Source organism: Phocoena sinus, chromosome 2 (assembly GCF_008692025.1).
Source record: "Phocoena sinus isolate mPhoSin1 chromosome 2, mPhoSin1.pri, whole genome shotgun sequence".
NCBI lineage: Eukaryota > Metazoa > Chordata > Mammalia > Artiodactyla > Phocoenidae > Phocoena > Phocoena sinus.
Window position 1 is genome coordinate 10,149,480 of NC_045764.1, and position 12,443 is coordinate 10,161,922.

At 42.1% G+C, this 12,443-nt stretch overlaps 1 protein-coding gene across 1 annotated transcript in view; it reads right to left on the bottom strand.

Moving 5' to 3' along the window:
- The window catches only part of MYO3A (myosin IIIA), a 186,626-nt gene that overhangs the window by 6,959 nt on the left and 167,224 nt on the right, over positions 1-12,443 (bottom strand). Inside the window, 1 exon segment of the mRNA XM_032622926.1 lies at positions 5,887-5,993. Within this exon segment, the coding sequence (XP_032478817.1) occupies positions 5,887-5,993 (107 nt within the window).

Below are 12,443 nucleotides of genomic sequence, written 5' to 3' on the forward strand. Positions count from 1 at the left end.
CAATCTAAAGAAATTTTACTCAATTAAAAATTTTAATTTACTCAAATTTTACTAATTATGAATTTGTGTTGTTTTTTTTTTTTTAACCAGGCTGGGAATGAAATAAATCTTTGCATCCCATATAAAAAAAGAGTTTACCACACAGTGGTGACCAGTCTACACAAGATTACATAACGTGTATCTACCTACAAATGGGGACAAAATGTCAGACTTCCTGGAAAGTCTCTCTCTCTATCACAAATGTAGTTGTATTTAAGCAGGTTAATTAGGCTGCTTTGATGTCATCCTTGTCTGCAGGTAAAGCAGATGGGTGGATAGTTAGGGCAGCTGCAACAGGACACAGAAGAATGGAAATCTGACTTCATTAACCTATAGGAGCCCACTTATGGCATAAAAGTAGCAGCATCGATGACTCATATGTTCACTGAAAAATGTTTTTTCATAATTGGGAATTTGACGGGAATTGGGAATTTGACGTATCACGGCACACTTTAGAATGTTTAAGTATAAAAATAACTAGATATATTTTAATCAGTAATTCAACTTGAACAAAGTGGTATTTCATTTAATCTTACATATAAAGCAGTATTCTCTTTTGTATTGTGACATTAGTCATGTGTTTCACTGTGTTCTAGCTCAATGCATTTGAACTCCTACATTTACATGTTGAAAAGAAGATATATGTCTTTTAGGCTGAGAAAACAAATACCACACTCACCTTGAACAAGCTTAAGATATTATAATTGTGGCAACCCTAATGCAAGTAGCAAGTTGGGTGGCACCATAAAAGTGCAAGATAATAAAAATGTCAATTAATAATGGTTTGTGGGCTCCCCTGGTGGCGCAGCGGTTGAGAGTCCGCCTGCCGATGCAGGGGATGAAGGTTCGTGCCCCAGTCTGGGAAGATCCCACATGCCGCGGAGTGGCTGGGCCCGTGAGCCATGGCCGCTGAGCCTGCGCGTCCGGAGCCTGTGCTCCGCGACTGGAGAGGCCACAACAGTGAGAGGCCCGCATGCCGCAAAAAAAAAAAAAAAAAAAAAAAAAATAATAATAATAATAATGGTTTGTAAATATCTAGGGTTTCCCCAAGTTATCTTTAGACATACTGAATCATTTTTTCTCATAACTTATCATTTGTAATAACTTAAAATGTTAGATGAGGCAAATAGTTCATAGTTCCTTCTATTCTTATCGTTGGTATTTTAGTGGGTGGATGAGGTAGAAATGAATGCTTTCCTGCATCAAGTCTGGGAGTGGACCATTCAGGAAGTAACAATGTAAGGGGCAGGACACCAATTACATTCCTGTCCTCCTTCCAGTTTCCTGTTACTTCACATTCTTGACACAGTGCCCTAGGCTAGGAGGTGCTTACAAATAATGCTGTTACCAGCATAAGCACAACGGGCCCCTAGCAGTTCAGTTAATGATCCCTGGGAGCAGGGTGGTGTTTGCTGTGGTGGTTGCCTTAATAGGAGAGGTCCTGCCTCCTTGATCCATTATCTGAAAGAAATGTCTCTCTTGTCCTTGATAACCATTTTCTATAATCCAAAATGATGCTGAGTAACAGAGATCCCCTTTCTACAACCAAGAATCAAATAACGTTCCACCCTGGCGAGGACCCCTTTTTATTTTGGATCAGCACTTCCATCTGGGAGATGGTGTGTACAAGCTGGTTCTCAGTTACAGGAATTCTTAGAAGAGTAAATACTGTCTGGGCTTATTTCACTCTTGCCTGTCTAATAAAATGTAATTCAATGATATATTTTTCCAAAAATTATTTAAGATGGTTTATAATAGAAGCAATTATGTAATCAAGGTAATAAAATAGGAGTTGTAAATAAGGAACAAAGAGGGAAGAAGAAATGAGTGTTAAGACAGAGCTTTACATTTAGTTGTCTCTCAGTTCCTTAGGCTCTAGGGCTAAAGGGATGTATGAAATGGCATTATTGATCATGAAGAAGGATATTGCATTTCCTGGAAGAGGACTTAATATGAATTTTATCACACAGGACTCTATATTAGGAGCATTTACACACACACCTCGGAGATATTGCAGGTTTGGTTCCAGGCCACTGCAATAAAGCAAGTCACACAAATGTTTTTGGTTTCCCAGTGCATATAAAAGTTACGTTTACACTCTACTATAGTCTATTAAGTGTGCCATAGCATTATGTCTAAACAAATGCATACCTTATTTTAAAAATACTTTATTACTAGAAATGCCATAAAACTGCCAGTGGAGGGTTTGAAATACTACAAGAATTACCAAGAGACACAGAGACAGGAAGTGAGCAAATGCTGTTGGGAATATGGTGCCAATAGACTTGCTGAATGCAGGGTTGTGACAAACCTTCAATTTGTATAAAAAAGGAAAAAGAAAACACAGTACCTGTGAAGCACAGTAAAACGAAATATGCCTGAATTACTAAGACCAGTGATGTTCGCAGTCAGAGTTTTGATATGACAAATTACAAACCTGAAATTTTAAATGCAAAAGAAGCAGCAAATGTCCTATGGCCGTTTCTTATCAAACTAGAGTAAAGAGGAGAGAAAGACAAGGAAACAGAGATGACTTATGGAGGAGATATCCAGTGAGGATGTTTCTTGAGGAGGCCTTTGAAAGAACAGAGGTCTGAGCTCAAAGGACTGAAGAAGCCATTCCTCAGTCACTGCATCTCACTCCCTCTCCCTCCCACCTGACATAAAGAAATACATTTTATCGTAAGACTTTAAAATTCACCATTACACCATGGCGGACACAGTCTTACTTCCCTTTTGGAAATACACGAATATATAATGTATTCAGAGGCCTTCACAAGGATGAAGAGGGTAGCCAAAATGTAGACATAACAAAAAAGGGACCTGGGAGTGGCCAAACCACCTACTGCTGTGGTTGAGGGAAGGCCCCAGAAAAATAATGGGACCGGAAGGGACTTGTGATGTGACGGGGTCCATTACTCACTTCTTGAGGAAGCTGTTGGCATGGAGTCATTTTGCTGATGGCTGCACAGCTTCTACGTGTTAGAGCAGACACCACACGCCGTGACAATGGGGCGTGAGTGTTCAGCTAATGTTCTCTCCTCCACAGCCACGTTTCTAAGCTTCAGCTTACTCTTATTTTGGACACGACAACAGCAACATTCCCCAGATGTAGGAGATTAAGAGCATCAAATCATAGAAGAGAGCTAGTATTGATGTTAAGGCGGTTGGAATGACCACCCTAAGTGGTGACATCCAAGGAGAAACGAAAGCTATATTAATAGGTGAGACATCTGTCAGCACAGCTGCTCGTGTCGGGCAAGCATGAGGGAGGGGTGTCTTGTCCACAGCTCGGCAGCCTGAGAGCCTCGTCTAAAGTAAGTCGTGTGTTATTTAGCAAATAGTCTCATGACGAGCAACAGTGGGGCCATAAGAGTGAGCAAAGTCCCTGCCTTCCTGGAGCTTCTAGTCCACAGGGGAGAGTCAGCCAGGAGACAAGCAGATACATATCTATACCTGCTGTGAAGAAAAATTAAGTAGGGCCAGGAAGATACAGAGAGACAGGTGCTACTTTAGATACGGCTGTCAGGGAGCCTCTCTTATAAGCATAGTTCTGAATAAAGTACAAACATTTTTGCTCACTACAGTGACCTGGGTCATGAAGAAAGGTTTAAAATGTGCAGTATAATGTATTTGAGAAGGATGTTTGTGAAAACCATTTAAAAGTATAGAGAATGCTTTGATGGTTAAAGGGGGTAGGGCTCCATCACAGCTATAAATTTCACTTACGTGTAACACCCCAAATCTGGGTAAAGGCCAGATAAATATGAACCCATGGTGTGTTTTCACTTCAAATAATATACTAGTTTTCTATGTTTCACTGAAGCCACAGATTTCAAGACCCAGGGTTATAGGTTATAAAAAGGTTTCCAGTCACTGATAAATTAAGATGCATGAAAACAATTTATACTCATTTTAAAAATAATAGTACAATGACAAAGTAAGCTTCTTGGGGGCAGGGACTCATTTGTGAATCAGCTATATATATATATATATATATATATATATATAGCTGAATCAGTCTGCTGTATACCTGAAACTAATACAACATTGTAAATCAACTATAGTTCAATTAAAATTGTTTTGAAAATAAATTTAAAAATAAGTAAAATTGACTGTGGTGATGGTTGTACAACTCTGTGATTATACTGAAAACCATTTAATTGTGTATTTTAGATGGATATATGTGTGTATGTACCCATAGTATATAGGGAGGTGTGTGTGTGCATACCCACAGCATATAGGGAGGTATGTGTGTACGTACCCATAGTATATAGGTAGGTGTGTGTGTACATACCCATAGTATATAGGGAGGTGTGTGTGTATTGCCCATATTATATAGGTGAACATATATATACGTATGACTGCCTTCGTGCATCACGTGGAATATGTAAAACAAACACTAGGTACTCTGATATTTGAGTTTGGAGTCAGAGGGAGAATCTGAGCCAGAGACCAGGATTCAGGAATCAGTAGGAACTGATGTCATGGCAGCTGATGAGACTGTCCGAAGGCAATGAGATGAGAAGAGTCTAAGATTGAACCCTAGGCAACACCAAGGGGAAGAGGACCCTTCCAAAGACACTGGAGAGAAATCAGCAGAGAGAAGGGAGAGGACCGGGAGATGGTTGATTTGAAAGTCAACCTTCATTTATGGCCGGGGAGGTGGGAAACTTAATTGCAACTCATGGGAAACATTCTCTGGGCTCTACAAGGACATGGAGGGTTGTTGCTGTCTTCACTGTGGCAGCAGGAAGTGAGAGGGGGAATAAGTATTGTAAATGGAAGGACCAGCAAGTGCAAAGGACTCAGGAGCCTGGGAGGCCACGCACTGGCAGAGGTGCCAGCAGTTAACTCTGGCCAGTGGGCACGGGGGCGAAGGAGTCTGGACTTGATGCAGAAGGAGTTGCCGAGCCATTAAAGGGACTCTCCAGGGAGGAACACAATCAAAGTTATGGTTTAGAGAAATGTTCTGGTACGGCTTGCAGAGGCTGAGATTAGAAGCAGTTAGGTGGGGCCTGAACTACTCCAGGTGAGGAATGAGATGGTCTGAAACAGGGCAGCTGCCGTGAGGCCAGAAGCAGATGATGAATCAGAGCGAGGCTTTGTGGGGAGGAGTCCCACTTCAGCGTGTCTGATCAGCAGGCAAGATTCTGGATGCCTCGCAGTTCTGCTGGTTTAGGTAACCGGGCAGATGCTGGTGGCATTCACGGAGAACAGGAACCTAGAGGAAGGGCAGGCTGGCAGGGGTGATGCTGAGAGCTCCCAGGCTGCTCACCGTGAGTCAACGGGAGCTGGGAAACCAGAAGACCTCAGTACAATTAATGGCTCCGACAGCTAAGAGGTGCCTTATCCGTGTCTCAGAATTCTGATCTGTGAGATGGGGATGCCACCCTCCAGGCTCTAAGATTCGATCTCACCATGTGTGTGAACACATCTCACTCTAGGCCTGGAATTTAAAAGGTGTTCAATAAATGTCTCTTCCTCCCCCTTCCTTCTCCCCGTCCATTTACACTAAGGTTCCTCCCTGGAGAGCTCCTGCTGTGAGGCCCTTCTCTTTCTGGGTTGATATTTGCACAGCAGCTCAGATTACAGGACCAGAAGAGAAAACTGTGGGAAGGCACAGGGGTTACAGGACTGCGGGAGAGGCCTGGACCCTGAGGAAGAGGGGTTGGCGGACAGCCAAGTGCCCAGACTGTCAGCCAAGGGAGGGGCAGGTAAGCAGAAACCGAGGGGCATCTCCTTTGCAAAGCCCTCCCTTTTGACAAGACTAGTGTGGTCAGTTTCCACGCTGGTTGTTAGGGGAATGCTATGGCTCCCACCTGATAATGAGAGTGAGCCACTTACATGTAGGAGAGAATAGTACGTGGAGTCTTCAGGGTTATTTAGTGTTTTGGGTTTCCGGGGCCGCCTTGGAGGTCTCAATATTTTTGGCCCCTCTCCTTTGGAGATACCTACAAGAAAGGTGGTCATAAACAAGCACTCAGTTACAAAGGCTAGTATCAAGCACTGTTTACCGTTTGTGTTAAACAACAAATTATATACATACAACTGGGGCGAAAACTGGGAGAAAGAGGAAATTCCTTTGTCCCCACCCCCCACCAACCCTTATTATATATATTCCTCATCATGTGTTTCCTTCCGATTGTCCAGTGGTCTAGGATTTTGAGAAGTTAAGGGGAAGAGAAGACAGGGAAGAAAAGAAATGCACAGTTTGATAATGTGGAATGGCAGCTGAGGGTGGATGGAGCAAGCAGACAAAGCTGCCATAAAATCTCTAGAAAGGAGGATTATGCTCATAGAATCTCGATGTCTCCTTGCCTCCCCGACACTGGTACTACAGAGTGACCCATCCATCCTTCCATCCATCCATCCACTCCATCCAAACACTGCATGATCCTCATTTTTTTTTTTTTTTTGCGGTACGCGGGCCTCTCACTGTTGCGGCCTCTCCCGTTGCGGAGCACAGGCTCCGGACGTGCAGGCTCAGCGGCCATGGCTCACGGGCCCAGCCGCCCCGCGGCATATGGGATCCTCCCGGACCGGCGCATGAACCTGTGTCCCCTGCATCGGTAGGCGGACTCTCAACCACTGCGCCACCAGGGAAGTCCGATCCTCATTTTTAAAGTACCACCTCATATTATGACCCAAACCAAGAGACAGCTCAGCTGCAGGCTGGACAGATATTCACCAATATTTAGAATCTCAAACTATTAGAATGTTCAGATCGGACTTTAGAACCCTTGGCCAAGAAAGAATTAGGTTTGTCCTCTTCTCCCTGCTCTTTCTTTGATAGAGCCAAGTCCTCAAACCTGTGGCAACATCATCAGAGTTTCTGAGGATCGTCACGCTTTGCTGTCAGTGCTTTTGTTACAAGTGGCCTTATGTCTACAGAGTTAATAGGCCGCTTACAAACAATTTCTGTCTATTTTTCATGATTCTTGACCACCTCATCCCCTAAGTGCATTTGTGATAAATATATCAGGGTTGGGCTGGGAGTAGGGTATGGGTGCTTACTGGAGAATGGCTTACATTCAACAGATATCTGAGCACACATTTCTTAGCTGGACTTGAAGGGCATCAATGGATCATTATTGCATATGATAATGGGGCAACAATAATTCCTAATCCTCAGAGATAGAAATACACAGAGGAACTGAATTGTTCCAAACGATTCTAATCAGATCACGTCAAATCTAATCAAATCAATGAATGCTCCATACTTACTACGTGTGAGCAGCCGGGACTGGCAGTGAAAGACCACTCCAACCAGGATGGAGACTCACAGATGCCTAGCTTTCTAGTCCCAGCCCCAGCTCCCTGTGTGAACATATTTATCGCAAGAGCGTTCATATCCTAACGTCAGCCAACTCATTCATTTTAAAATTTATGGGAAATTGCTGGATGACAAAGACAGATCAGATAGTTGGGAGTATGTCATCGTGGTGTAAGGCATGGAACAGTGCAAACCAGGACAATCATTCATTACCGTCCTTTTTAGAATAAAACAAAAGAAAACGGGATCTTTGTTAATGAGACCACGTTAATAGAGATCAGTTATAGATAGGAGGAGTAAAAGTACTTTTCCAACCAATCCCTGGAGGTTCATCTCCCATTCTCTCTCTCCCTTTTCCTCCAAAGGAGTAGACAGAGGAGGTGGAGGGAGTCCAGATACCGGAGCCCTAGCCGAATCCTGTCTTAGACCATCACAGGCGCGAGGAAAGATGGTAAAAGCTGAATTCTCGCCACCACCAAAAACAGTGATCTTTTATTATTTTCCTTCTCCTTATTTATCCTCTCTCCCAGGGCTGATTTTTTTTTTTTTTTTTTTTTTGCAGTACGTGGGCCTATCACTGTTGTGGCCTCTCCCATTGCAGAGCACAGGCTCCAGACGTGCCAGGCTCAGCGGCCATGGCTCACGGGCCCAGCTGCACCGCGGCATGTGGGATCCTCCCGGACCGGGGCACGAACCCGTGTCCCCCGCAACGGCAGGCGGACTCTCAACCACTGCGCCACCAGGGAAGCCCCAGGGCTGATTATCAAACAGCTCTTATTGGCTCTTACCAAGTTTTATTATTTTTAAACGTATTGGTCATATGCACTTATATATCTTATTTGAGTCTGAATGGCAAGAAACATTAAAATATAGTATCAAGTTATTATGTTTTTAGAAACATAAAGGTGACCAGGGACTAAATTTTAACTTGACTTTAATACTATTTAAAGTCTGAATTAAAATATCAGAATATTACTATTGTAACAGCAATTAATTAAATTTAAGGTGGCAAAGAACCTGAATAAATGCCACGAAAGGGAAAAACAAACAGATTCTGGGAATAAAAGAAGTCTTGCTCTTTCTTCGTTTTCTCATCAAATGTTGCCATTCTATCTGATTTCTATCACCAAGACTCTATAGAACCTGCCTTCTAGACAGTCAAGGGTGACCACTTTACTGCCCAAGCCAAAGGCCACTTTTCTGTCCTTATTATCTCTGACTTCATGACCATTTAACATTATCGACCACCCCTTCCCTTTATGACTGAGGGTGAGGTTTCTGAGGGCAAGACACCTTATCTCATTTACCTTTGTATTCCTGGCACTTAAGGAAATGCCTGACACATAGTAAGTGCTTAATAAAAGTTTGCTGGATGAGGAAACAATCCTTTGCCTCCTGGAATGTATCATGGTGCTCCCAGCTCCTTGTACTTTGCACAATGACCCCCCTACAGATGACTTCCCAATCCATAACTCGGCTAGAACCTCTCATCCACCAGAGCTCGGCCCTAATTTCCTACCCCTGTTGAATACGTGCATCTCAAACTCTCAGACTCAGGTGAGCCAGGGGTCATCTTTCTTCTCCATCTAAGATTCCGTACACCACAACCTTAATGGCACTGTATTTCTGTCCCCCAGGTTTGTAATATTGATGTCACCCGCGCCTAATTCCTCTTCTTCGTTTCCTGGAAGCAGGCAATGAGCAAATTCTGTCAACTTTTTTGACACATTCTTTGAAATGCCTAATCCTCATCCACTGGTTCTTGCTTACCCTTGCTACTACCCTGGGCTAAACAGCTCATTTAACAACCGTGGCAGCGTCTTAATGCGCTCTGTGCTTTATCTCACACATGAGAACCAGATTTTCCTTCCTTAAATACCACGATGAAATTTCACTTTCCAAAAATTCGTGATGCTTTTTTCCTTCTCCATTAAACCGAAACCTCTCCTAAATCCAAGTTACTTACAATCTCAGCCATTCCAATTGATCTCCCTCTTCCCCCCCAAATGAACTACCTTCTCTGGTCAGCCTCGTTACCTAACTGGAACCCCAGCACACCATGTTTAGAGCTGTAACTTTGCTTATTCTCATCTTCTCATAGAAAGGTTTTTCATGGCCTCACTGAAATCTGAAACGTCCTTCAGTGCCTGTCTCCACCTCCGCCTCTTCCGTGAAGCTTTCACAGATGGCCCAGTCATCTCCGTCTCACGTGAACATCAATGGTACTCACTGGCTGTGCAAGTTATTTGAAACGTGTTATGGGCTGAATCGTGTCCCCTCAAAATTCATACACTGAAGTTTTAACCCCCAGTTCCTCAGAATACGAAGGTGTTTGGAGAAAGGGTCTTCAAAGTGAGGTCACTATGGCCTCACTAATTCAGTATGCTCGGTGTTCTCGTATGAAGAGGAGATTAGGATACAGACACACACAGAAGGCAGACCATGTGGAGACAGAGGGAGAAGATGGCATCTATAAGCCAAGGAGAGACCTCAGAAGAAACCAAACTTGCCAACACGTTGATCTTGGACTTCTAGCTTACAGAACTGTGAGGAAATAACATTTCTGTTGTTTAATCCCCCAAGTCTGTGGAACTTTGTTATGGCAGCCCTAGCAAAATAATGCAACACTTAATCTCATACTTCTTACTATTTTTACCTATGACTTTAAAAAAATAGTGGGACCATGTTTTTGGATGGTGGGCATTACACCTTAGGATCTGATGCCCTCATGCTTCTTCACTGGATATGTACAGGTGGTGTTTGGAGATGCTAAATAGCCTAACTGAATCCATTTTAGCTTAGAGACACAGTGCTAAGTGAAGAGCAGACACTCAATATAATTTTCTTAACTGGATCAGTATTGTCACCAGATACAAAAATAAATCCTGATTCTTCAAAGATAAATGTAAATGAAGGAACCCACAAACATCCTGAAAGGAAATCTGGATGACTTCATGAACAATCTAGGGGTACAAATGTCTTCACTAGAACTCAGAAGTCATAAAAAGGTGGCAAATGACTACCAAATACAGACCAGCAGAAAAATGAGCAGAAGATGTAAATAGCAAGTTCAAGTTCAAATCCAAAAAGCCAACAAGCATGAAAGGCAAATGAGCTTGTCAGCAGACAAGACAATATGAATTAAAATAACAGCGTAATATCATTTTATTCCAGGCATATTAGCTAAGATTAAAAAGAAGGATAACACTGATGGACAGGATGTCAGAAAAAGTGAATTCAAACAAATTGTTGAAGGAAACATCTTCTTAGGGCCTTTTAGGAGAGCAATCTATCAAAACCCAAAATGCCTTTCAACTCAACGACTCCATCCCTGGAGGCTTATCCCATAAAAATATCATCAGTATACAAAGACATTTTCAGAGAAGTTTTCTGCAACATTTTTCATAGTGGCAAAAAATCGAAACAAAGTGAATACCTAACAATAGGGGAAAGGTTACATAAATTATTGTGATCTTCATATGGAATACCATATGGCTATTAAAAAGAATGATTTTTAGCTATACCTGTTGATGTGCAGGGATTCCTGCTGAGGTAGTAAGGGAGAAAAGCAAGATGCATAATAAAATAATGACAAAAAATCTCTATATCTGTATGTGTCTGTAAGGGCATTTATGCACATCTACAAAAGATATAAAAGAACACATGTTTTATAAGAGCTTCCTTGATGGGGAGAGTAATGTGGGTTGGAGAGGGAGAATGGCGGTGGGCGGGAGGGGGGAAGAAACAGGAAAAAAAGAGAAAATGAAAAAAATATTGCATTCAAAGGAATCCTGGAATGTATGGTATGGTCACATTTATGTAAAATTATAAATATGCATGAGGGCATGTGCATACTACAGAGACCAAAAAAAATCCCCAAACGTGTTGAATTTACAGAATTTCCAATTAATTCTTATATCTTGAAGAATTGACTTTTTTCTTCACCAGGATAATGCTAAATATTCTTAAAGGGTGTCTTCCCTTAAGACATGGCCATGTAATGTGGGCAGCCAGTAAGTGAAAATTATTGAGGAATGTATTCAACAGGGTCTGACTGTTCAGATTAAATTTCCCCAGGCTATTTTGTATTTTTGAAGAGCAAACTGCCTGTGAGCTTTTCAGCATACAAATAGTTCAGAAAGGCGTTAAGTTTATTTTGCCCTCTAAATTTTTGTTCCTTTGGGGGAGCACAGACACTGCCTGCCAACGTCATTCTAACCCCTTAATTACAAAAGTGACATAAACATTTATAATCACAAATTACCAGCAGTGCATCAACGCTGGCAATAGCAAAATTAGGTTTGGGACTATTTTGTATGATGTGCATGATACGTATTAGCTGGTAAAGGTGGCTGCTATATTAAATAGCCAGAAGGTAAAGTATTTATTTATATTGTAGTTCTGGTAATGATTTCATTAAGCATTTGAGTTGATCAGGAATGCAATGAAAGGAAAAACATCTCAACGTTTTGCATTCAGAAGAAGACAGATTTAAAACTCATTGCCAATATTTGCTCTAGAAAATTGAATTTCAGTATTATTCTCATCATAATTATACTATTTTACTTAAGTAAACATGCAGAGTATAATTTGCAAAAGTATCACATGTATAAATAGGATATTAGCAGCACAGAAATGCACTTATGTTATTGTAATATCTTCCTTAAGAAATCAATTGTTTAGCTTTTGTAAATTCCCATTTACAAATGGACAGTCATGAACTTTAAACAATATAGGGACCCAGAGGAAATCTTAGAAGGGAGGAGTGTTCACTGCTATTTGTTAAAGGCAAGGTTCACCGTAGTCAGGTTCGCAACCTGTCTGCCTTTCACCTCATCTGCCCTTCAGCCAGGCAAGGCGCTCTTGAACAGAAACGGACGCAGGTTCTGAGCTTGTGTGGACAGTTCAGTCCCTCTGCACTCCTCTCTGCCTTGCACTGCCTCATGCTCTGAGTTCCCAGAGATATTTTCACTTCTCATGGTTGCCCTGAATTGGACCACTTGTTTTACTCCACTCTGTGTTCCCTTGAGTTTTCCTGAGGTGAAGAGCTGTAAGTCTGCTCTGAGTGTCCTGAACACTTCAGGGATGCCTTAGTGTTCAGTGGTCTGGCTCACAGGCTCCCTCTGAC